Genomic DNA, 27424 nt, shown 5'->3' on the forward strand with positions numbered 1-27424 from the left:
TAAAAATGTATAAGTTATTGTGTCCTCACACAGGCCTAATTGCGCCTCCTGTGCGACCCCCGCGATGCGCATGACGCGTTGCGCACGGCTGAGAGACGAAGGCGGCGGAAGAAGGGGGTGGATTTGTTTTCGCTCACGTTCAGCCTATAGGATCGCGCAGAAAGGCTCGTGTGCTCTGTCATTGGTCAGACTGCGTGCCGATCACGGCACAGCGTCATGCGTCATCAGTGCGGCTGCGTTAAAGGGGCGAGTAATCTGTCATTGGAGAATTACATAGTCTCAGGTTTGGGACGAGATGTCCCTCTGACGCGCAGGTGCGCCCGCGGTTTAACCCGTTATAAACAAACCCAGGGGCAGGCCTTGAGAAAAAGAACCCTGTCGCTGTACATCTGCACTCTGCCTCAGTCTGGAAACAGGATTAATCTTTGGGAATTAAAGGTCTGCGGTGTTGTTTTGAGGCTGGAATAACGGTAAGGGTTTTTTTTTTTTTCTTGGATGTGGGATTATCTGTCGATCTGTGTGCGCTCGGGCATCCTTTCCCAACCGACCCGATAATGATATCTGTTTAAATTCTAACCTATTTTCATGTGCTCAGCAATTAAACCGTGCTTGTCATTGGAAAGTATCGCGTAATGCATCCGTTTCCTGATCCTGATTTCCCTTCAATGCCCTTGAAAAAGGACCAGTGTGAACCGACTGCGCAGTTACATCCTTCTGCGTCTTTCTGCTCCTCAGCGGAATCGACGCTCATTGGCCTCTTGATGCGCAAAGGTCAGCATCAGCATCCTCGCTAGCTCATCCCTGCATCCCCAAATCTCTCTCTCTCTCTCTCTCTCTCTCTCTCTCTCTCTCTCCCGCGGGTGCCATGGGGAACCGAGGCATGGAGGAGCTGATCCCGTTGGTGAACCGTTTGCAGGACGCCTTCAGCAGCATCGGGCAGAGCTGTAACCTCGACCTGCCGCAGATCGCCGTGGTGGGCGGCCAGAGCGCAGGAAAGAGCTCCGTGCTGGAGAACTTCGTGGGAAAGTAAGCTGTATTCCAGCTGTATTTATTGCTGAGATGATTCTTGACCAGTCTGTAAATAATCCTTTGAAAAATGTTGCGCGAACATCCTGTGAAGCTCATAGAAACTCTTTACACTCAGGGGAAAATAATACTCTTTGAGCTCTATCTTTGCTTGTAGGGCTGGGATGGAGGACCTTTAGTGTTTATGTTTTACATTTTTAAAAACAATGAAAAGTACCTCACGTGTTTAATCCTTAATCACAGCTTTATTTCGGAGCGAGTACTGGAGGGCAGTCCGTATTTACGGTTCTGTTTATCCAGAGCGAGGCACAAAACCGTTGAAGGTTCAAGGAGAAAAATTAGTCTCAGGAAATCTAGCCAGGCGGTTTGGATCTGCCCTGTGTGCATGGTGTTTGCATGCTCTCCCCGTCCTTCGGGGGTTTCCTCCCTCAGTCCAAAGACATGCTCTGGACGTTGATTGACATTTCCAAAGTGTCCATAGTGTGTGAATGTGTGTGTGTGTGTGTGCGATTATGTCCTGTGGTGGGTTGGCACCCTGTCCAGGGTGTTCCTCGCCTTGTGCCCCTGAGTTCCCTGGGATAGGTTCCAGGCTCCCCACAGCTCTGTGTAGGATAAGCGGTATGGAAAATGTAACCAGAAAAGGTGCCACTTAGCATCTTTTTACTTAGGATTGTCACACTGATTTCCATCTGAAAGGTTCTACGTAGCGCTAGAGATATCCAAAACAAGGTTCTCTTCCCTTACAGAAAAGGTACAAGTACTGTACACATGTTTTTTTTTTTTGTTTTTTTTTTGATAGGCTACATCACTTTTTTTCACGAGTCCTTGTGTGAGTTTTTAATACAGAAATGATAACATATCAGAACGAACACATTAATATAAACCTGGGATTTGCAGCTGCGCTGCTATCTGAGTTGCTGTGATAGAAAATGAATCCTTCAAGAATTCAACAACGGCACGGTGGAAGAATAAATCCGATCCAGAATTCCTGATTCTGATTGGTCAGGAGGTGCTGTTTTCATTTTCTAGGGCAGCAGCTCTGACAGTAGTGCAGCTCACAAATCACAGGTTTATATCAATACGCTCGGTCTAATATAGTAACAGACACTCTACAGTTTTAAACCACAACAACAACAACAACAACAACAACAACATGTATAATCGTTACACTGATATGGCAGAGTTCTTTATAAGGAGATTTACGTTCACATCACATAACATTTTTGGAAGGAGTCTCCGGTGTCCGCTCTTTGTAACGGTCAGACGTAAAGCTGTAACTTCAAGTTTTCCAACAAAGATGTTTCCACAGCAGTAAACATAACTATAAAGAGATTAAGAAATATTGTAATCATTGGCTAAGGGCTGTGGTATAAGAGGAATAAAACACTACGGGAATGCCGCGTTAGGAAAATAATTAACTTCCGGGTGGTAAAAGTGGCTGTTTCATCACCTCCTCCTCGATGATTACGTCCCTATAACAGTGTGACATGGAGTGTTTAATTCCTTACCCAAAAGCCTAAAATTGTATAAAAAAAAAAATTGAATATTGTGGAAATGTAAATTTTTTTCCCCCATAATTTAATTTAAAAAGTAGAACTTTCATATATTCTAGATTCATTACACATAAACCCCATAGAGAATCTACGAGAGACACCAGACCCGACAGTACAGACGAGCCGAAGGCCGTTATCAAAGCAACCTGGGCTTCAGAACACCTCAGCAGTGCCACGGGCTGATCGCCTCCATGCCACGCCGCACTGATGCAGTCATTCATACAGTAGGATTAAAACTCCGACCGAGTATCAGTGCATAAATTAACATACGTTTCACAAGGTCCACATTTCTGTATTATAACTTCTTTATTATAATATTTAGAGATACTGGATTTTTGATTTCCATGAGCTGTAAACAAACAAACAAAAAAAAGGGCGTGGAATATTTCACTTTATGTGTAACGAATCTAGAATATACGAAAGTTCCACTGTTTGAATTAAATAACGGGGGGAGAAAATGAACTTTTCCACGATGTTCTCATTTTTTGAGACGCACCTGTACTTGCTCGTATAGAAACAAATGGACAATCCAATCTCAGTATATCAGGCCAGAGTACTTAAAATACTTGATCGTTTGCCCACTGGTTTCTGTCAGTGATGAGAAACCCTGCAGCTTCTGCTGTGCTAAAATCTCACTTCATGTTTCACTGCTGATGGAAATTACACAGAATAGACCTCCTACTCATCACCACTCTCAACACTTAGCAGACACACACACACATACACACACACATACATACACCCAAACACTGAATAGTCAAACCGCACACTCTCAAATCATACAGAAGAAAAATATGTGTGTGTGTTTGACAAGCTGTATTATTTTTCTCTATGGTATATTATGTAAGAAAGAAAACACTTGGGGGCGTTTTAAAGAGCTTCAAGAATGACACGTCATGCATTTAATGTTGATTCATCTGCGAAACAAATTCAATCCTGTTCTCTTATACATTATATCAGTCGTAATAATAATAATAATAATAATAATAATAATAATCGTAAACTCCTCTGTCCTGACAGAGTTCCAGATGGCGGAAAACCTCTTGTCACAATCACACGAGACACTTTCCACAAATCTTCCATAGACGCCTCCTTACAGAAACCGCTTTTGTTAAATAATAACACATAAAAAAAAAAAAATCTGTTCGTTATAAATCAACGTCTGACCAATCAGAATTGAGAATATAACAGCACTGTGGTCTAAAATGCTATAAAAATCTAAACGCTATGCTGAGTGAAAGAGCTGCTTTGGTTGTCTTTGATATCAAAAGAGCATCTAAAATTGACCTCGCCTCAGGACGCTCCTCCACAGCGACGGTATCTCTAGCACGCAGCCTAATGCCTTTCAAGTTCCCTTTTCATCCCGTCGCGGCCGATCAAAACCCAGGGTCGGATGAAAGATTCTTCTAGTGTGAGAGTTCATGTAGAATAAACGCTGTCGAATCATTTATCACCCGTTCGCCCACTCTCACGTTCTCGTTCTAAATTACTGTCATTAAATTCGCTTTTCTTTGTTCTTTTATTTAGGGATTTTCTTCCCAGAGGCTCTGGCATCGTCACCCGCAGGCCACTGGTGCTGCAGCTCATCACCTCTGTCACAGGTGAGCGGCCTGACCTACGTAAACACATAAAAACAGTGAGCTTTCTGTTCAGATTTCTCTGATAGATTAGTCACGTAAGGTAATGTATTTCCTTAACCTGGACCTTTAAGGATCCCTATGTGTCTTTACTTTTCTAGTCTCGGTACAACGTTAATATTTGACTATAAGGAAAGTCGTAGGGTCTTGGGGCTGTAAGATTAGGCTAGCATGTTATAGTTTGCAGTGCTCTAATGCTACGTGGACAGATGAACGCTACACATGAACCAGTGTGTAACGTTGTGTAACGGATATTTGTGAGGTGGTGTGAGAAAACGGTGGAAATTCCGGCAAAGAACCGAATAAAGATGACCAATCAGGTTTTAAATCTTTTTTTTAAAATTGCACTGCAAATATAATGTGGTTGGAAAAGAAAAAAAAAAGATTGTATTTGGGATTCTTTGTAAGAGCTCATGGTTGTGAAAGTATCTAGTTTAACAAATGCACTCGGTCTACTTGGAGACGTCTAACACCTAGCTAGCTAGCTAATTGGGATTTCCTCACACGGTGAACGTCATACTTCAATGAGGTTGTTGTTTAGCTACGTGCCGTAGTGAAACAGACATAATCCTAATCGGTTGCGTTTGTTAATCAGATGTATGGAATTGCTATACCGTCCCACCCGAAAGTATTGGAACGGCAAGGCCGTTTCTGCTATACGCTGAAGACGTTTGGGTTTGACGTAAAAAGATAAATATGAGACGATAGGTCTGGACGTGTTGAACAACTCAGAACGTGGCACGTTTGGTGGCAGACCAGCCGATTTTTAGGTGAGCAAATGTATTGGAGCGGGTAGTCTTAAAGTAAATGAAAGTAAATAACACTTAATATTTGGTTGCAGATCCCTTGCTTTGCGATAACTGCACCAAGCATGCGACATCACCAACTGTTATATTCGTCTTTTGTGTTGCTTATCCAGGCTTGTACTTCCGATTCTTTCAGCTGTTGTAAACCGTTACTACAGCAGACTTAGCAACACCACAAGTGGGCACGGCGAACGAGACGTTTTTCATGAATAAACTGTAACTTCCGATTTAAAATATGAACGATCATCAGCGAAATTTCACCAGCTGCATCTTTTAACAGGAATGTACAAGTCGATGTGAGCTAGATATTCAGCTACCTGACTAGCTAGCTAGGAGTGTGGGTTCTTCGGGATCTATTTCCATTCGCTGAGCACCAATGAACGATTTAGTTGGCCGTATTCTATCCGAAATGTCGGTTACCCGTTGCTAATGTCTTGTTTATGAATCTGTTTTTAGAAATTCATGTTCATGTTCTTATTCAAATTCTTAAACGCTCTCACAACCGTCGCGTTATACTGAATATCGGCACGGCTGTGATTAGCTGTTGCTGTAGTTATAGTTATAGTTATATATGAGTTAAAGTTAGAGTGTTATAGCGTTAGCAATATTGTTTTCTTGCCAGCTAGCTTGGGTTGTTTCATTCATCCAATCTCAACTCAAAGAGCAATGTAAAATTAGGAATACATGGAGGTAGGTACATGGATATAGGCCACTAGATACAGCCCAAGTTGCCTTTATTATGACGACATGACATGACATGACATGACAAGCCCTGTGTCCCAGTACTCATTTTAAAGTTCCCTTGTCGAGTTCCTCTCATGACTTTGGAAGTGGTTCAGATGAGTAGCCACGTGCAGGATAATGAGAGGAGATGTACATATTTTTAAACTCAAATTCCTGCTGATTTGTGTGTCATATCCAGTACATATTAGTGAATTCCGTTGCGCTATTACGTTTGAACAGAGTAGTTTCCTGCGTGATTCGTGCATTTCGGGGACGTACCACTGTCTCTAAACCCGAACACTTGCCTTTAAAGATGACGAAATCGGGGATAGAAAATCCAGACTGAAGAAGCAGTTCACTATTTTTTCCCCTTCGCTGTCAGATGTAAGACGATGTAACGTAAAAGAAAGACTCGATTTTAAAAATGAAAAAGAAAACAAACCGCTGTGTTTATAGTCCTTGTTTTAATCGTCACATGAGTCACCGCAAGTCGGTTTGATTTTACAATACGGCTTCCGCGCTCACTATTCAGCAGGTTCGACTGTAAAATAGCACTCGATCCAGCGCGACTTAATGAAGCCATGTGACAGCAAACCGAGGTCTTGAAAACATAATGCATGCAAAGGACGCACTGTTTTATCATGCTGTTTTGAGTCGGTGAGTTAGTAAAATAACGCTGGTGTTGAGCTGACCAAGCACTCATTTGCTACACGTACATGTCGTTGTTAATAATTTCATCCATGACGGTGGCTTAGTGGTTAGCACGTTCTCCTCACACCTCCAGGGTCGGGGGTTCGATTCCCACCGTGGTCCTGTGTGTGCGGAGTTTGCATGTTCTCCCCGTGCTGTGGGGGTTTTCTCCGGGTACTCCGGTTTCCTCCCCCAGTCCAAAGACATGCCTGGTAGGCTGATTGGCGTGTCCAAAGTAAGCAGTAGAAGAGATGCTGTCTCTGGCAACGTCCTCTGTGCAGAAAAAAGGTTTTTGTGGACTTTAGAGAGAAAATAATGTGAATTCATTGATAACTGATAGTGTTATATTACCTTATTGGTACTTATTGTATTGTGTTGTACTTGTTATATTGCATTGTGACTGTACTTCATGTACCTGGATGTGAAGACACTGGATCCATCCATCCATCCATCCATCTACATCTCTCTCTGTCTTTCTATATTAATTTAATATTGACCTAAAAATGGCCTTCTATAGTTTTCTGAGCGTATTCACGGCCCAAAACATGAATTTCAGAATACTGTGGCTACATCAAACTGTTTGACAGTCACGAATACTAATGTCGTGCAAGAAATAAGTCCAAGTTCAGAATCGCACGGCATCGCAGTAAGTAAAACTCAGTTTTAGGCAAAACTCACACTGTCTGGACATTTGTGGTCTGAATGCGGTCCTGTTTTATATAAATACCGTTTAAAGGGTCCAGCATTCATGTATTATGAGCATTTTTTCCCACCATGTTGAAAAAGAAATGCAGGCTTCGCAGTCCGTGTTAACTCTCGGGCAAAATTCGCTTGAGCCGGTGAATAAAGGAGGCCATAAAATAGCAATTAAAAGGAATTTCCCCGAGGGCTAATGACGAATGACATTGACAAGGACTTTTCTGTTGAAGGCAGAGTTGCAGAACAATGCGAGGGGATTTGTATCTACAAGTTCATTTGTGCACAGTTCCACAAAGCGAAACAAGTTCAGATATCCGGCTTACGCGTCTTGTAAAACCCGCGTCTTCTCATTTGTGTGGATTTGCAGAATGGGCCGAGTTTCTTCACTGCAAAGGGAAGAAGTTCACCGATTTTGATGAGGTGCGTCAGGAGATCGAGGCTGAAACCGACCGCGTCACTGGAGCCAATAAGGGCATCTCACCAATTCCTATCAACTTGAGGGTGTTTTCTCCACATGGTACTTTCCACTGTTTACACACTTTAAAGCCTTACTGCCATCACTGCTAATCAATAATAAATAGAGGCTAGCGGGCATTATGGATATTCATCATTAGCTATGTTTGTGCATTGTAGAGTTACTGTATGTAGAGTGCATCTCTGTCTAATTTCACCGTGTGATCCTGTGGGTAAATAATGAATTTTTAAAATTTATTTATTTTTTTATTTTTTTACAAAATAAGGTATAAAAAGATCTGAGCGTTGAAAGGAAAGAATCATCACAGGGCAGGGTAGTATTCGGAAAGTGTCGTGCCAGTTTGAAGAGTACAGCTCTTGGCACTCGGCCCACACTGCACTGGCTAAAATATAAATGCAGTCAATGCACTTCCGCCCATTTCCCCATGAACAAAACACAAAATAACGGGATTTATTTTAGGCAACGGAAGGCAATTTCTTAAAGGTTATTCAAAAGCATGTGCCTCGGTGGAGGCGTCATACTGTGTGGTGGGCAAAATATATCATGCACTCATTACAAACATTTAAATCTAGATTTTTATATAACGAAATAAATAAATAATTATTTTCACTTGTGTATATTTCACTCGTATGTGCTAACGACCTATAGACGAATGGACGTTTACATTGCGGCACTTATGTAATGCCTTGTTGCTGCTAGCATTTTGTTTCTTTTTCCTCTGATCCAGTTCAGGGTGTGTAACTTTGCCGATGTTTGTTTTACTCATCAGGTGTCTGGACCCTAGATTTCTGGTGTTACACTGCGGATTCAGAAAGCCGGTAAAATAAAGATGTAATTGGGTTATAAATTGAATTGAGGATCTTCTTTCATCCGTGCAGTGTTGAATCTGACTCTGATCGATCTGCCGGGGATCACCAAGGTGCCCGTGGGAGACCAGCCAGCAGACATCGAGCAGCAGATCCGCGACATGATCATGCAGTTCATCAGCCGAGAGAGCTGCCTCATCCTCGCCGTCACACCCGCCAACACCGACCTGGCCAACTCCGACGCCCTCAAACTGGCTAAAGACGTGGATCCTCAGGGTGAGACAGCTACGACTGGAGACATACGTTAATTAACGAGTTCGCTCTGTGTTCTGAAGGTCCAGCGCAGGTTCGATCTTTCCACCTAAAACAATGACGAATGTTTCTTTATGTGAAATGTGGGTTTTGTGCTTAATGGTTGCACCTGTAACATGTGAAGACTCGTGATGGGCTTTGAATCAGGATGACGTCTTTCTTTTCCACACTAGTCAAGGGGAGTTGAGGGTTGATGTTTTTGGGGGAAATTTAAATATGGAAATCGTGCACATCTATATTCAGCCCTTAGGTGTAATTATAAACTTAAGTGCTGTTCAGAAGTTACGCGAGAGTCAAACAGAGGTGGGTCTTAGTTGATTCTGACGCATGATTCTGCTTTTGTGTGAGGAGCAGTATTAAGTCTAAGCACCACTGTCTGACAGTTTGCCGTAACCAAATTATAGTAAACTGTGTAGTCGTGGTTTTCATAAGGTTTTAAACTGTCATTCGGTACGTTTACACGGACAGCAATGATCCGATATGAACCCGATTAAGACGATACTCTGATTAAGAAACTGGCATGTAAACAGAGATTATCGATGACCTTAATCTGATTAAAGTCATACTCGAAGTGAACACACATGGAATTAAGACGTGTGGAGTATTCCTGTTTTAGTCACGTTACAGACATGTACACACCTTAATCACACTATTAACGTCGTGTGAGAGTTTTCACCGCATTCTCTGACAGGACACGTACACACACGGCAGCGCTCGACCGTTTAACGGCAAACAAGAGAGCACGGCTGCGTCCCAAACCGTGTACTTACCGACTATACAGTAGGAGAAATACATGCGTCTCAGCTACTATATAGTAGGCAAGTATGCGGTTTGGGACGCAGCCCACGACTTCAATCAGTCGTCTATAAGCACGTATGGCATGATAATTAACTGCAAGCTTTTGTAAAATTAAAACTTAAGCAACCAGAACTGTATCCATCCATCCATCCATCCATCCAAAAACCTGGCACTCTTATAGGCCTGTACTATGCACAAGTGATTTTAATATTCTGAAATCCAGAAAATCAACGTAACCCAACTCTGAATATGCATAACGTTCAGGTAAGTGTTGATATAACGGTCCAAGGTGACTATAGAGGTTATGTCCTGTTTGCAAATCTGCAACAAACCACATTTACAAACCATCCAACCATTACTGTTTGACTTTAAACTACGTCAGCTATAGTACCTGTAAGATATCGTGACAATACTCGTAACCTGTGACGTTTCCTGCTGTAGGTCTGAGGACGATTGGCGTGATCACTAAACTGGACCTGATGGATGAGGGCACTGATGCTCGAGATGTTTTGGAGAACAAGCTGCTTCCTCTGCGGAGGGGTGAGCCCAAGATCATTCTTCAGCTTTTATGGCTGAGTCCATAAGTGGGTTTTAAAAGAACGTGCGTATTTCTGACGTGAGCTGGGATAGGCAAAATGCTGAATTGTAAGTTCTGTAGATTTTATTCATGTAGGGTTTTTTTTTTAATATTCTAACGCGAGGCAAATGACGCCCCAATTGTGGAATCGCCCTTATGTACCTCCTACTATAATTTTCTGTACTGTGTCTTGCTTTATTACCTGTATTTGGATTAGAATAATATAAAGGTCACACACACAAATCTCAGCCCTGTACATCTGTTGTTCTAGGCTCCAATGTGCATAATAATAAAGCTTGACTTCATCAGTTGAAGACAAAATACCATTTACTCATCCTTAACAACGAGTCATTTTATCTAAAATGATGCTTTCCCGTCTCAAAAACATCGTAATGTTTCTCTAAGTGGTTTGATAGTAGACATCCAGCGCACTTACTTTCACACCTCGGACTGCAGCAGCATTTAAACAGAACACACACACACACACACACACACACACTGATCTCTCATGCCGTTCTCTTCCTTGCCCTCTGTCTCAGGTTATATCGGGGTGGTGAACCGCAGTCAGAAGGATATTGAAGGAAGGAAGGACATTAAAGCGGCTCTGGCTGCAGAGAGGAAGTTCTTCCTGTCTCATCCTGCATACAGACACCTGGCTGACAGCATGGGTACACCTCATCTGCAGAAAGCCCTCAATCAGGTAGCATCTAAAACACAACATGTCTGAGAAACCGCAAAGCGTAAAAACTCCTCTGTCTGACTTTGATGTCGGAAAACGTAAATTTACAGCTTTTCCTCTTACTGTTACAACGCTCTAACACTAGAGACTCCTTCCTTAAATGTCACGTAACCGTTTCCTCACGGAAAACGTCACGACGTGAACGATCACAGGTTTATATCAAGCGTTTGCCGTTGAAGCCCCTGTGATCGAGCTGTTACTATAGAAACAATAGCGTATTAGAGTGAGTGCATTTCTGGATTTTTTTTTTATCTCCACAGCAACTGACCAATCACATTCGGGACACGCTGCCTGCTTTTCGGAGTAAACTACAATCTCAGCTTCTCTCTCTGGACAAGGAGGCCGAGGAATATCGTCATTTCAGACCCGATGATCCGTCACGCAAGACTAAAGCCCTGCTGCAGTCAGTTCCTCGCACACAACACATCACAACACAACCCCCACATCACACCACCATTCACGTACAGTACCTTCACCATGTGCCGTTACTATAGATACACACGCTGAATATAGACAGTATTATATTGTGGTAGTAGTTGTTATTCAAGGGCGCACGGTGGCTTATTAGGCTGAATGGGTGTGCAGTTGTGCCCCCCGTCAGAGGTGTCCCCCGCCAGTTCCCTGGGATAGGCTCCAGGCTCCCCATGAGTAGGATAAGCGGTACAGAAAATGTCTGGATGGAGAGTTACTATTCACTGAGACTGCCATGAGTCTTTTGTGTCTACTGAATTCTGTGTATAGTGATAAATAATTTTATGTGTTATTATGTTATATCATTATGTGTAATGCTAGTGTTGATGGTATTTAAGGCGAATTCACTCGGACGTAGCGATGGGAATTTTTCGGCTCTTTTGGCGTTTCCAATAATAGCCGACCATTCGGTTCCTAAATGGTCATTTCTTCCACAAAACCGGCCAAACTTGTTGGCCTTTGTTCGTTTCCACGGAAACAGTTGAATGAAATCTCCTTGTGATCTACATAGCTTTACACTTTGAATTGTCTTTGTTACACAATCTATTTAAATCCTTGCAAAGTGTTACATATTTGCTAACGTAATACAGTATTATTGTCCGGGATCTTCATGCTGTCTCAGTAAAACGGAAGAGATTCATGTGGATTACTCTTGCTGTAACTACTTCAACATCTTCCTGAGGATGTTATTCAATTACAAAAGCACTGCAGGTGATTAAAGGCATTAGAGAATCATGAATGCAGAAGACTGATGAGTGTCACAGGATCTATTTGTCTTTGCGTTTACATAAAAAAAAAAAGAGTCCTTCAGTAACGTGAATCACCGCTCGACGTCCACGTACTCGTAAAAAGAGCCGAGTCAGAGAGTCGACTCCTGTACGAATGAGGCATCGCTACATAGAGGAGAGGAAAAGTCGAGGATTCACATAATGCTCAAAAAAAAAAACTAATAGAAACCATCACAGAAATTCTAATGGTTTCCAATACAATTACCATTACAGCGAGATGTTAACCATTAAAACCATTACCATTATTAGTATCCACTAGACATAACATGCCACTCATAGAAGGCAACAAATTACCAGTAGAGACCCACAGGAAATATTATAGTTTCCATTAAAACCAATACAATTCCCATCACAATCACAAGCGCACTTTTATTATTCAAAATTATTGGAACGTGTCTAAGTTGTGTGTGTGTGTGTGTGTGTGTGTGTGTGTTTATTACAGAATGGTGCAGCAGTTTGCGGTGGACTTTGAGAAGCGGATTGAGGGATCGGGTGATCAGGTGGACACTGTCGAGCTGTCAGGAGGAGCCAAGATCAACCGCATCTTCCACGAACGCTTCCCTTTTGAACTGGTCAAGGCAAGTCTGAAGCGTTTCGGTGTCCATGCGATCAAAGCCTTCAGGAAGGGAAATGTGAGAAAGCTGGCTCGGAGAAATAAATCCGTGAGAATGTACGACGCGTTCTGATACCAGCACGTAACAGACACGGTGGAAAGAACACCACAGTGTGAAGCATCAAGAATCAAAATCAGGAAATAAATAAATAAATAAATAAATAAATAATAATAATAACAAAAACCTCCTGAACATTTACTCTGAGATGATCTCCTGCTGTTGAATGAGACCTGGTTTTTTTACTGCTCTGTCATCTTGTGTGTGTATCCACACTCGACCCACAGATGGAGAGCGATGACAAGGAGATGCGCCGGGAGATCAGCTACGCCATCAAAAACATTCATGGCATCAGGTGAAGTTATCTTTGAAATGATCAGGTATCAACGCAACCTTGTTAATAGTGACAGTTTATTAATCACCATAACATATACAGGAGTTTCTCCCACAGACAGCTCTCTGATCTTCATGTTGGTTTATCCGTTATTAACAACAAAGCAGTCTTCCCAGGCGAAACCCAGGGCTGAAACCGACAGTAGATGTTCAGAAGTATTAACTGATTAAACAGTCACTATCTAACAGGGTACACCTGGGCAGTATCAGTCAGTTTAAAAATGTGTGGGTTCAGACAAATGGTGCTGTGGTCTAAGTTTGTTTAACACGTCTAGATGTAAATCTGAGGAAACGAAAGCTGAGATTCTGATCTGTTGAAATTCTCATATTCATTTTTTAATCTCATTCCCAAATGCCTTCAGTGCATAGCAAAACAAAAGAATTGGCTTTGCCGTTCCAATACTTTAGGAGGGGACTGTACGTCATAAAATAGTCATTTCTATACCTATATGATTACACTGGCACTGATTTACATAACCTGAACTGCTTGCTAGTGGGCGTGGTTTTACTCGTAGTGCTTTGCTAGTGTAATGGCCATGTAAAGTCTGTCTTTCTGTGCATATATTTATTCAGCGACCAGGCTGGATCCCCATACGAACAAATTACTGAATTTTACACACGATATCCGCATTATAAAATAGAACTTTTTTTTGTCTAAACCAATCAGAATGTAGAACTCATCCGTCAAAATGTTTACTCCCAGTATCATTTCATTTAGTATCATTTCAACCAATCAGTATGCACTTTTTGCCGTCGTTCCGCCTTCCAAGTTTGAAGTCCCTGCGAATTAGTTGTTGCTGTGGAGACAATATTATAGCTAAAATATAATAGCTAAACGTGTGTGCTTTTGGCAAGCACATATACTGACGTTGACTGATATGACGGATGCGTAGTGCTGTTTTGTCTTGATGTTTTTTTGTGTTTTTTCCTCTGTTTGTGTCTCCAGGACGGGCCTGTTCACTCCAGACATGGCGTTTGAGGCGATAGTGAAGAAACAGGTCGTGAAGCTGAAGGAACCCTGCATTAAATGTATTGACCTGGTCATTCAGGAGCTCATCAACACAGTGCGTCAGTGTGCTAATAAGGTACAGTCCTCCTTATTTCTCTAATTTTATGTAAAGCCAGACACAGATATGGACTCTAGCATTCACTTTATTCTCTGCCTAACAATTTACAGATCTCTTCACCGCCACAGGTTGTTTATGGCAGACAAATGTTATTCCATGATAAAAATAGCCACAGACCGTAAGGCCTGTCATCAACTGTTAATGTGACAGTTACAATAAAAATATATACAGTGCCCTCCACTAATATTGGCACCTTTGGTAGATAAAGCAAAGAAGGCTGTGAAAAATTGTCTCTATTGTTTAACCTTTTGATCTTTTGTTAAAAGAATTAACAAAAATACTCTGCTCTCATGGATATCAAACAATTGCAAACACAACACAGGTTTATCCACAAACATCTTTGTTGAATATAGGTGTGCAACACTTGTTGGCATGAATATGAATTCATATGAGAAAAATATATTTGAAGTATATTTCCAATGATATTTTACATTTTTTTTAGTATACCTGGGTGACTAGGAACAGGAAATTATTCAACCATGACAGGGGTATAAATATGAGGAAACACACAGGCCAAATTCCCTTAGTCATTCATAACAATGGGTAAGAGCGAGGAATATAGCTGTGACGTGCAGCAAAAGGTTGTTGAGCTTCACACAATGGGAAGTGTATGTAAGAAAATAGCACAAGCATTGAAAACGCCCATTTCCACCATCAGGGCAATAATGAAGAAGTTCCAGTCAACTGGAAATGTTATGAATCAACCTGGAATTGGACGTGTGTCTATATCGTCTCAACACACTGTGAAGAGGACGGTTCGAGTGGACAAAAAATCTCCAAGGATCACAGCTGGAGAATCGCAGAAGTTAGTTGTGTCTGAAGTCACCTACATCACCACAAGCTGTTTGGAAGGTTTCAAGAAAAAAACCTCTACTCTCATCCAAAAACAAACTCGAGCGTCTTCAGTGTGCAGACACGACTGGAACTTCAAATGGGATCGGGTTCTATGGTCAGATGAAACCAGAATAGAGCTTTTTGGTAATAAACACCAGAGGTGGTTTTGGTACACAGAGAGGTAGCCATATGGAAAAGTACCTCATGCCCACGGTTAAATATGGAGGTGGATCTTTAATGTTTCGGGGCTGTTTTTCAGCCAGAGGACCTGGACATTTTGTTAGGATACATGGCATCATGGAATCTATCAAATATCAACAGATATTAAATGAAAACCTGACTGTCTCTGCCAGAAAGCTTCAAATGGGCCGTGGTTGGATCTTCCAGCAGGACAATGATCCAAAACATCATCAAAATCAACACAAAAATGGTTTACTGACCACAAAATCAAGGTCCTGCCATGACCATCCCAGTCTCCTGACCTGAACCCCATAGAAAACCTGTGGGGTGAACTGAAGAGGAGAGTTCACCAGCGTGGACCTCGAAATGTGAAGGATCTGGAGAGATTCTGTATGGAGGAACGCTCTCAGATCCCTCGCCATGTATTCTCCAACCTCATCAGGCGTTATAGGAGAAGACTCAGAGCTGTTATCTTGGCAAAGTGAGCTAGCACAAAGTACTGACTAAAACGGTGCCAAAAAACAAAAATAAATTGCTGTTTGGCAGAGAAATCCTCTAAGAGACAAGATCCATGCTAATGTATTGTTAGAGGTTTAATATGATTTTAGCTACTGAAATTATCATATATGATAAAAATAAATCATATTATATAAATGCAGTCAATCTGTTTCCATCACATGTGTTCAAGAGAACAAAATCCGTGGAAATTATTCAAGAGACAGGAAAGAAAGTCGTCCATCCAGACATCAGTACCTCTCGCTCTGTGCCATTTTTCCTTTTCTGAGCCAATTATCCAATTTGTTGAGGCAAAGCCACATGGCTTTTTTTTTTTTTGATGTGCATCAAGGAATTTATTCAGTAAATGTTTCCATCATAGTTTATGCGCACGTCTTCTTAACGAATGAGAAAAATGATCCGCCTCAGTTGAGTGCATATTGAGGAGATTTCATTCGCATCTGGTGTTTCAATCCAGTGTTTTTTTTTTAATGTGATATTCCAAAATTCGCATAAAAATATGTTGATGGAAACATAGCTATGGTTCTCATTTCTATGAGTACTGTAAAAAAAAAAAGTGGAAACAAACAGGGAATATGTACAGTATTTACACTTTTAAGCTTACACTGGAAATGTATTATCTATCACTTTATCACTAAATTTCCTTTATCAAAATTTGGGAGGCGGGGCCTAGAAAGTCACGGGGGAAAAAAGGGATTCCTGTCGTCTAAGATCCGGTTGTTATCCCTGTAATGTTACAGTGTTTTCAGGAAGGTATGGGGTGTGTTGTTATAGGATGTTGTAAAATGTTGGCAGCTTGACCTTTGACTGTTCCAAAGCTCTGACACTGGAGACTCCCACCATAAATATTAAATAAATGTCTCCTTGCAGAAATCTTCATCCGCCACCCGTACAAGTCCCTGTGTAGTAATGATAACAGTTTAGAATGAGCACATTAATATAAAGCTGGAAAAAAATGTATCAACACCTTCTGACCAATCAGAATCGAGAATTCGACTGTAAATCACTGTAGTGTAACTTACGGCAACTTCCTAAATCACCCTGTGTGACATCGCTGAAGAACTGGGTGTGGTCAATGGCAGATATTTCTACAAAAAAACTGGATGGGGGTTTTTTTTTTGGTTTTTTTTGTAGATGGGTTTTATTTTCTTGATCAAACTATGCACTTGTTTGAAACAGAACTGGTGGAGCAGCTCTTGGTGTTTTATATATATATATATATATATATATATATATATATATTTTTTTTTAACTATGCAGTGTGATACTGTACTCATGGGTGCGTTATGTCTCTGTAGCTGGGTACGTTCCCCATGCTGAGGGAGGAGACCGAGCGAATCGTTACTTCACACATTCGTGAGCGTGAGAGCCGGGCCAAGGAGCAGGTAATGACCACTTTCACACGGATCTCAGCAGCACGTGACAACGTAAAAAAGAACTAAAGAGCGCTAAAGCATTTCGATTGTTTTCATGTTTCCACAGATTCTGTTGCTCATCGACGTACAGCTCGCATACATCAACACCAACCATGAGGATTTCATTGGATTTGCCAAGTAGGTATTCACTATAACGATAGTGTTATGGCATGTTATGCTGCCTTCACATGCTCCCCAGATTGTTCCTAATTGTGATGGCGACTACTGAAAGAACGAAACAGAGCACTTGGAGAAAAATGTAGAGAGCTGTGAGACGGAGAGAGAGAAGCCTAGAAAGATTAAAAAAAAATCTGGATTTTTTCCCATGTTAAAAATGAAATTTTTTTTTTAAATGATCAAATTCTTATCTCTTTGTGTTTTTGTTGTTTTTCTTAAGTTGCGTTTCCTGTATATGCCTTTTCAAGTTTTGTGTGAATCCGTGTAAGCACTCATGAGTTTCAACCGTTTGAGTGAAAAAGGCTCTGCCTCGTTAATATTGATTAACAGGTGGTGGCCATGTTGTTTACAAACATTAAAAAACAAAAATTCTTATTATTGGGGTTCACGTTGTTGTTCTCGCCCCTCGATCTCTCTGTGAACGTTTTCAGCGGAGGAGGACGAGTGGATAGGACAGATAACGACATACTTACAATACCCATGCAAACGTCGAGAAAAAGAACCAAACGTATCCAGTTTCTGATGCCCAAATGTTTAGGTTAATTTCAGGAGTTTTGAGTGGTTTTTCAGCTGGAAATCCAGCTGCTGCTGCTGCTGCTGATGATGATGATGATTAAAAGGACATTTTCCTGCTTTTCTCTGAGGCGAAATCTTTCCAAATCAGGTCTTTAAAATTCCACTGTTGGGTCAGATCATGCTTAAGTGGGCAGTATGGTCGACCCTTTCATTTTGCCTGAAGTCCTGTAGCACGTGATAGCAGCGTCGGATTCACACGCTGCCTGAAGAAGAAGAAGAATAAAAAGCCTGAAATGACTTTAATGTGGATTCTCATGTAAATTAATGTTCTTTCCTTTCATTTTAATTCTTTATCTGAAGTGCACAGCAGCGGAGCAGCCAAGCAAACAAGACGAGTTCTGCCGGAAACCAGGTTAGTATTGTGTGTGTGTGTGTGTGTGTGTGTGTGTGATCTACCTGATTCAAGAACCAGGCTCTTTTCTCACATTATATACAGCTAAAAAGCATTTTCACTGTCGTCTGCTTGGTAGCATATTCTGTTATTGTTGTTGCTTCTTTTTTTTTTCCCCCCCTTCTTTTTCTTCTTTTTCTCAATCCTCATCTCAGTCTCTCCAGCATACGCACGCTGTATTATTGTGCTTTGATATACGGACTAATTTGCGTTCTGCTTCTCGTTCGGTTTTGGCATTGCTCTGCTTCTGGTTCCTGCATGATTGTTTTTGAGTTCAGTTAGGAGTGGGCGATATAACGATATATATCGATATCGTGATACAGTATATTACAATACAACGGGACCCGTATAGCAGGTATTTCCGTGACAAGGACCGGTATATCACAAGACCAGGTACTTTAATACCGTCACTGAATGCCAAAGTGGTGAAGACGAAAGAGTGTTTCGGCACAGTTCTTCACGCTGTCTATGGAAATGTCTGTACATTTTCGCAAATAAGCTTTTTAGAGATATTTGGTTTAATATGGATTGATTAAACTAGCTTAAAAAACAAAGAATACAACACAGTTATATGGTTTGGATGAAAGTATTTTAAAAAAAATAATGTATATCAATTTATAATTTATTCATTAAGTCAGTAATATTGTTCATTTCTTTCTACATGTCATGGTAAGACGAATCTACGATTAAACGCATTAATCGCTATTTCCGCTTGTGCTGTCTGACCTTACGGGTTGTAATATGTTGTTGTTGTTGTTGTTGTTTTTGCTATATCTCCTACTCCTAAACTTCAGTTATGTTTTCATGAACTGTTTTATGTTGTCATGGCCAGCATCTTGTTTTCCACCCCTACTCCCTCTCTCTGTGAGCGAGCTGTCCTCATGCATGTCCCTGTTTACGGAGATCTGCCATGTTTCCTGCCGTGACAGGACATCCAGGTAAGAAAGGAGCATTTCTCGGGCTTGCTTCCCGAAACGTAGTTTAAACCTAGTCCTAGAACTAAACGGGTCTGGACAAAATGAAAATAATTGGAGGGAGAGGGATTATAGCCGACATCCATTTTAGGGTTGGAGCTGAAAACGAAGACGTTACGTAGATCGAACGTCGAACGCGTCTTAAATGAATATACAGTAGATACAGATCCGGACTGTAACTGGAGTATTGCTTGGGGTTATTTATTTAATTATTTATTAAAGCTTTCCGAATCACACGCGATGAAACAACAACAACAAAAAAAAAAGGCATGCGAACACGAGGATTTTTACTTAGATGTGCAGTTTTAAAGAATTAAGGCTCTCGTGGAAGTTTGTATGGAAGGGTTGCCAGATTTGAAAAGTGCACCGTAACTACAACTTATATCGCATGAACGCATGAAATTAGCCTAAAATGTTCGGACGTTAACGGATTTTTCTTTTTCTGTCTTTTCTCGTTAAAAGTGGTGCGCGCATTTCTGATTTGCAGTGTCTGTCTGCAGTACGAGGATGTTTTACGTGGAACCTGGCAACCGTGTACATGGAATAAATATCATTATGTGAATCAGAGATGCAAAATAATGATAATGAGTCTTTATTAGTCACGTATACATAGCACAGTGAAACTCTTTTCTTCATATACCCCAGCATGTTAGGAAGTTGGGGTCAGAGCGCAGGGTCAGCCATGATACAGCGCCCCCTGGAACAGGGAGGGTTAAGGGTTTCGCTCAAGCGCCAAACAGTGACAGCTTGGCAGTGCTGGGGCTTGAACCCCCGACCTTCCAAGCAGTAACGCAGAGCCTTAACCGCCAAGCCACCACTGCCCCCTATAAATAAAAGCACATTTCTATATAAACAGATAGAACAGAAATGCTTTTATTTATAGAGCTGCTTCTACATCTAGCCCATGAAGACCACAGAGTGTGCACAGGGAAGTATATCTCTGCTGGGTCTCAAAAAATACTCCATCCCGCCATCCATCTATCCATTTTCTGTATCGCTTATCCTACACAGGGTTGCGAGTAGCCTGGAGCCTATCCCAGGGGACTCGGGGCACAAGGCACCCTGGATGAGGGGCCAACCCATGGCAGGGCACAATCACACACACTCAGTTCATTTGCCTAGAGTAGACATTAGTTAGAAATCTTGCCAGGAAGTGGCGCAGGACATCTGGTTCAGAACTTGAATAAAGTTATACAGTTTAAAAATAAATAAATAAATAAAGTTGTGAATTAAAAATGACCTCGTTTTTCCAGCAGCTGTGTTTTTTTTTTTTTTCATTGTTTTCCAGTGTTTCCAGGGAATAGTTCTAGGGTTTAAAAAAAAAAAAACACCAACAAACAAATAAACACTTCCAGTATTGACCACACCCAGTTCTGGTCTAAATCCGAATATGAAATCGGACACTGAACAGATACCGATACAAGTACAGATAATGTGTTACGTTATGATAAATCTTCCAGTCCATATGTCTAGCTCCAAACTGATTAATTCAGATTCAGTAAAAAAAAAAAAAGATAGGGAAATGTAGCAATGTAGTAAATTTTTTTGTTCACGCTCATCTAACATGGTGTGGTTTGCGTCGTCTTTACCTGACGCAGCACTGTAAGAAGACATTACGGGCGTTGTACGGTTTTGTTATTTAAAAGCAGCCTAACGAAGCTGAATTAGCCGTTCTCTCCGTGTTAAACTCCTGCGTGGTTATCATCGGCTCATCAGCAGCTGCTGGTTTCGGGGTCACGAGCGGTGTGTACGTGTGCTTTGTGTTGTCATTCTGTGCTGGTGAGTTGGGTTGAAAGTGAAGACGCTGCGGTGTGTCAGATGTCCTCATTTCCAAATGCTGTCACGTTTATGCTATTTCAGGCCACGTCTCCAACAGCCTCGGGTATAATCGTAAGCATCGAGTCTATTTCTGTATGATTCTGCTGTAGGAAAAGTCCTCTCCATGAACACTTGTAGAGCCTCTCACTATAGATTAAGGATACAGTCAGGTGTAGTGCATGGAGCCTGGAGCACTGACCGTAGCACACCACACTCACACTCACACTCACACACACACACACACACACTGTCTTTCTGACTTTAAGCTAGTGTTGTTTGTTCCTATGGTTCTGTGGAGACCACGAGCACTACTTTACGATGTCTGTTTTCTGCTTTGGTGTGTGTGGCTAATGCAAAATGACCACCATTCACCACTTCGGCATCTCTGTATTACAGTATGTGTTTCACAAACACCACCCTTGCTGCAGCCTTGAGTTGTTAAAACCACTCTATTGTCACACAAATGGCTTGGGGTATACGTTAAATGGGATTACTCTCTGTCCGTCTGTCCTTCAGTCAGTATTTGACCTTTTGACCTTTCACCCTTCATTAGGTCATTCGCAAAGGATGGTTGACCATCAACAACATCAGCATCATGAAAGGAGGAGCTAAGGAGTACTGGTTCGTGCTGACGGCTGAGAGCTTGTCCTGGTTCAAGGACGACGAGGTGAGAGCAGTCTTCAACGTATAGTTTGTGGAGTTTAAGCGGCCTCTGGTGGCCGCGAGGTGAAATGCAACTGTAATGACAGCACTGACATGCAGATTTTTCCTTTTCCCAGTCAATCCCAGCCCCGGTCTTGTGAATATACTGTACATATGCTTCACCGGTTGCCTTTTAAGGGGAAAAAATTCAAATGATGCAGAGCTAAGTGGCTGTATTCAGTCTGGGGGTGGAGCTCATTTCAGGGTAAGAAATAGAAACAAAAGTTCGAATGAAAGAAAATCGCCAGATACGAATCCACAAAAGACAACTTTTCTACGTGAAGGTATACGTGAGATGATATGATTATTACCGGTTCACAAATTAGAAACTGCACCTTTAAGATTTATTTTTTCCAGAAACACTTGAAAAATGTGTGTGTGTATATATATATATATATATAACCTGTAAGTTAGTGATTCCAGTTTCACTGGGAGTTAATATCACACGGTTGTTGCTTTCTATTGTACTCAAAAGTCAGATATTCCAACTTTCCAGTTTGACTTCCATCCGTGGAATTGCGATATGGGAATTTGCGTCATGGGTGTGATGCTATTGGAAAATAATGATAATGATAATGACAATGATCACGAGTCTTTATTGATCACGGATACATTACAGCACAGTGGAATTCTTTTCTTCACATACCCCAGCATGTTAGGAAGTTGGGGTCAGAGTGCAGGGTCGACCATGATACAGCGCCCCCTGGAGCAGAGAGGGTTAAGAGCCTTGTTCAAGGGCCCAACACCAAGGTGGTGTGATGAAGACGAGTTATTGCTTATGTTCATTATTTCGTCGCAACTGCACATCCCAAAGTGTTTTAGTCCTCTTGTTTGCCAATCGTTACAAATTTTATTCATTAAAGGACCTCACATAGTACTTTTTAACCATTTACAGTTACATTTAATGATGTGAAACTTGTTGCCTCACCAGCCTCACATATTGTGATTGACAGAGCGGTGTGTCTGAGATGAGGGTAAGTCTGTGATTGACAGAGAGGTGTGTATGAGATGAGGGTAATTCTGTGATGGACTGGGAGGTGTGTATGAGATGAGGGTAATTCTGTGATGGACAGGGAGGTGTGTATGAGATGAGGGTAAGTCTGTGATGGACAGGGAGGTGTGTATGAGGTGAGGGTAAGTCTGTGATTGACAGGGAGATGTGTATGAGATGAGGGTAAGTCTGTGATTGACAGGGAGGTGTGTATGAGATGAGGGTAAGTCTGTGATTGACAGGGAGGTGTGTATGAGATGAGGGTAAGTCTGTGATTGACAGGGAGGTGTGTATGAGATGAGGGTAAGTCTGTGATTGACAGGGAGGTGTGTATGAGATGAGGGTAAGTCTGTGATTGACAGGGAGGTGTGTATGAGATGAGGGTAAGTCTGTGATTGACAGGGAGGTGTGTATGAGATGAGGGTAAGTCTGTGATTGACAGGGAGGTGTGTATGAGATGAGGGTAAGTCTGTGATTGACAGGGAGGTGTGTATGAGATGAGGGTAAGTCTGTGATGGACAGGGAGGTGTGTATGAGATGAGGGTAAGTCTGTGATGGACAGGGAGGTGTGTATGAGGTGAGGGTAAGTCTGTGATGGACAGGGAGGTGTGTATGAGATGAGGGTAAGTCTGTGATTGACAGGGAGGTGTGTATGAGATGAGAGTAAGTCTGTGATTGACAGGGAGGTGTGTATGAGATGAGGGTAAGTCTGTGATTGACAGGGAGGTGTGTATGAGATGAGGGTAAGTCTGTGATTGACAGGGAGGTGTGTATGAGATGAGGGTAAGTCTGTGATGGACAGGGAGGTGTGTATGAGATGAGGGTAAGTCTGTGATGGACAGGGAGGTGTGTATGAGATGAGGGTAAGTCTGTGATTGACAGGATGGTGTTTATGAAGGTAAGTCAAAGAAAAACCTTTAAAGTGAGACATATATGAAAGGAAACGGACACTCATTAAACCCTGGGACATTTACATTGAACAGAATGGAGATTATGTGGAAGAATGATACACTTTAATGGCACCTGTTTACAATAAACAATGCAAAATTTGAAGAAAACAAACAAAAAAAAAGTCACGTCAGTGATACAAAATGTGAAATTAGCATTAAACCGTCACCAGTGTAGGGTTTTTACTTGATTTTAAGCGAGCGTGTCGGTGTATCGGTGAATCCGATGCCGGTGGATTCGTCCGTCTGTCCTTCCTGGCTTGTTGCCGTCTGTCTGCCTGTCTGTGCCTGCTGTACAGGCTGCCTGATGTTCTGCACAGCAAGTGTAGACAGGCAGACACACCACAACTCCGCTTTCACACAGCGTTCCTCAGCTTCATCCCTTCTGCTCGTGTTAACCCTCCTCACACACTCACCCACGCACACACACACCATCCGTTCCCTAAGAGTCGGGATGACCCACACGCTTCAAATATGCCTCTGTGACATATATATATATTTCTGTGTGTGTGTGTAAATGATATTCGCACAGCATGTGATAAATACATTACTTCAGCGGCACCGAATGAATCTTAAATACGTGTCGTATTTCTCATTCTGAGGTTACAAGACAACAAATATGTGAGGAATTAAACACACGGTGTTGCGCTGTTTATAGGACAATTATGATTGACAGGAGGCGGAGTTAGTGTTACCCCTCCCCTCTGTCGTGGATTCTACTCCAACGACAGCATGTGTCATATATCGTATAGTCTTATACGCTCTGACGTTTATGTGCATTCGCCAGAGATTACATGTAGACTGTGATGCCGTAGATTATATCCGTTTGACGTCGTATAACATCCTGAAAACACGTTCCTGTTCTCACGTATGTTACAGCAGCTATAAACAGACACTCTCACACCAGTCTCTCTTTCTTTCCTTCTTTCATCCTCTGTCCTGAAGACTTCCCTGTGTCCTGTGCTGCAAAAAGCACTGACACTGGAGACTCCTTCCATAAACGTCGCCTCAAAGAAAACGTCCTCATATCAACAATCATACGTTTATCTCTGTGAAATAACATCAACAGTTTTGTAATGTGGACGCCAGAGCGTCGGTTGTTACTATAGAAACGGGAAGGCGTTAATATAAGCCTGTGATTTGCGGCTGTTGTACGGTCGGAACGGTGTTTTAGCTCTTTATAAACATGAACGCTTGACGGAAGCATCGTGATCCGCCGGATCGTAACGTTTAAGTGTGATCTCGCGACGAGAAATATGAGACACGGTCGATCGAGTTTAAGGTATGGGCATTTGGGAAGAATTGTTTTTTGTTGTTGTTGTTGTTGTTGTTGTTTATATTTGTAGTGTGGCTACAGTTTCAGTTAGAGGAACGCACTTTTCAGGAATCCGCTTTCCGAGAGATTTTATTAAATCTCGCTCTGTGCCTCCGAGTCCGTTTGGGAGTTGAAGCATTTGGTTTGGGTCTTTAACACAGCTGGAGTGTCTCCAAGTCAAACTAGCAGTGTCTCACACACTCATACACACACACACACACACACACACACATATATACACACACACACACACACACACACACACATATATATATATATATATATATATATATATATATATATATATATATATATATATATATATATATATACACACTCAAATACGCATACATATATATATATATATATATATACACACACACACACACATATATACACACACTCAAATACGCATATATATATATATATATACACACACACACATATTCAGACACACAAACACACATTTAGACACACACATACAAATACAGACACACACACACACACACACACACACATTAATGTAATATAGCTAAATATGTCTTTATGAATCCACCAAAATCATCATCAGCAACAACACACACACACTAACACACACACACACACACACACACACACACACACAGACACAGTAACACTTTTGCATCTAACATTAATCATAGTTGTGATTATTCTCTTCATCTAATTTCTTTGAACTTTGTAACTTCAACATAAAAGTGACATTCATCAAATTATGGGCACATTTTTACACACACACACACACACACACACACACACACACACACATGTACGCACACACAATCTGTTGTTTTTTTTGTTTTTTTTTAAAAGCCCCCTCTGCCAAACACTTACGCACATTCTTGGCTGGAACAGCAAGTTGTGTGTGTGTGTGTGTGTGCGTGTGTGTGTGTGTGTGTGAAAACACATGCAGCCAATCAGATCGCTTCGAGCGAATCCTACACAGCTTTCTGCATTTCCTCCTATCTGCCCCTCAGAGCTCTGAAACCTTCTCTCTGACGCTCCTGTACATGCTCAACACACACTCTGACATACACTCAGCGCACATAAAACACAATAATCCCTCTCCAGCGCAGTAAAGTGCCGTATTAAGCCATGTGGAAACCGAAAACTTTGACAACACCCCGCTGCTGGATGCATCGTAACGACGGACTCCGTCATCCTGAACGCTGGAAGCCCAGTAGCACGAGCTCGCTCGCTTTCAGTGCAGCTCATATCCATCATAAGACATGTTAGTAAAGTGTTTCTTTAAAAACGTCACCTAAACATCCTACAGAGCTTCTAAACATTCCAACCAGCTTCTAAACCTGCGCACAATACCATCACCTCTGTTAGAAAGAAGCACCGATATACAGTACACACCTTCACGTTATACAGTATACGAGCCAAATACCACCAGGATCGTCCGCCGAATGCTAATAAACCTCCGCATCACTGCGTCTGAAGATCCAGAGCGGATTTACGGTCCACAAGACGTGGGAGTAAATACAGTACACCTGAAATGAGCATTATTCCGCATTATAACAGAACCTCTCAGCGTTATTGGTCTGTTTGTTGAGAATAACACATTACGCAGACCCTAAGAAGACACTAAAGGCAGTTCGAACAGGTTTTTAGGAATCGTAGCGAAGCCACGTCGCTCTCATCGTCTCATCCGTGTGTGGATTCGTACTTTTTAGATTTATTAAATCTAACTCTCATCTTGTTTAGCGTGGCGATAATAATAATAATTGAGGGAATTTTGACACGAGTGGCTTTGCATAGAAATATTGCTCCTGTCCGTGGTTTAAAGCTCAATCGGTTGCTCTTTGGTAGCGATAAAAACGTTCCTGCGTTTGAGTCGGCTCGGAAATTGGCCACGCTCGCTGCCATTTGTGAAACCGCAGCATTCCGAGGTGTTTTTTTTTTTTTTTTTGGAACCGACGATCGACAACGAAGGGCAAAGCAGTGCGTAGTTCAAGCCTGAGAAGCTTCTGTGCTTTGAGACTTAATTTGATTGACAAATTAGTAGCGTTATTAGTTTAGATGTTAAGTTCTGCTCAACGTCGAGTCGTTAAGTGCGAAATCAAACGTTTGGCTTTAAAAAACAAAAAAAGAAAACGAAGCAGAGGCACATTTTTTTGCAGGACTGCGAAAGATTGACGTACAGTTTTGACACAGTGAAGAGCCTGAATGAACGCCGGAGTTCAGCGACGTGCATCCTCGCCCAGTCTAACCAATGTGCAGACTACTGTACACTCGCATATCCATGAACAGGTAGTCTGAACACTGGGCAGACGGAGGAGAGCGATAAAGCGCTGCCCTTTCAGTTTAGGAGAGATACGTCTCCTTCGTCCTTC

At 41.8% G+C, this 27424-nt stretch overlaps 1 protein-coding gene across 3 annotated transcripts in view; it reads left to right on the top strand.

Annotated features, from left to right (window-relative positions):
* dnm3b (dynamin 3b) overlaps positions 1–27424 on the top strand; it is a 39594-nt gene continuing 12170 nt past the window's right edge. The window contains exons 1-15 of one of the 3 annotated variants that reach the window (XM_053629777.1): positions 1–470; positions 736–1026; positions 4107–4180; positions 7502–7651; positions 8488–8691; positions 9967–10065; positions 10642–10802; positions 11102–11244; positions 12543–12678; positions 12999–13066; positions 14051–14189; positions 17060–17146; positions 17244–17314; positions 18230–18281; positions 21666–21779. In XM_053629777.1, the coding sequence (XP_053485752.1) occupies positions 866–1026; positions 4107–4180; positions 7502–7651; positions 8488–8691; positions 9967–10065; positions 10642–10802; positions 11102–11244; positions 12543–12678; positions 12999–13066; positions 14051–14189; positions 17060–17146; positions 17244–17314; positions 18230–18281; positions 21666–21779 (1659 nt within the window). In that variant the 5' untranslated portion in view covers positions 1–470; positions 736–865. Of the gene's footprint in view, positions 1027–4106; positions 4181–7501; positions 7652–8487; positions 8692–9966; positions 10066–10641; positions 10803–11101; positions 11245–12542; positions 12679–12998; positions 13067–14050; positions 14190–17059; positions 17147–17243; positions 17315–18229; positions 18282–21665; positions 21780–27424 lie in introns of all 3 variants that reach the window. The other 2 variants (XM_053629778.1, XM_053629776.1) reach the window with 2 other exon arrangements.

This window comes from Ictalurus furcatus, chromosome 7 (genome assembly GCF_023375685.1).
Source record: "Ictalurus furcatus strain D&B chromosome 7, Billie_1.0, whole genome shotgun sequence".
NCBI classification, from domain to species: Eukaryota; Metazoa; Chordata; class Actinopteri; order Siluriformes; family Ictaluridae; genus Ictalurus; species Ictalurus furcatus.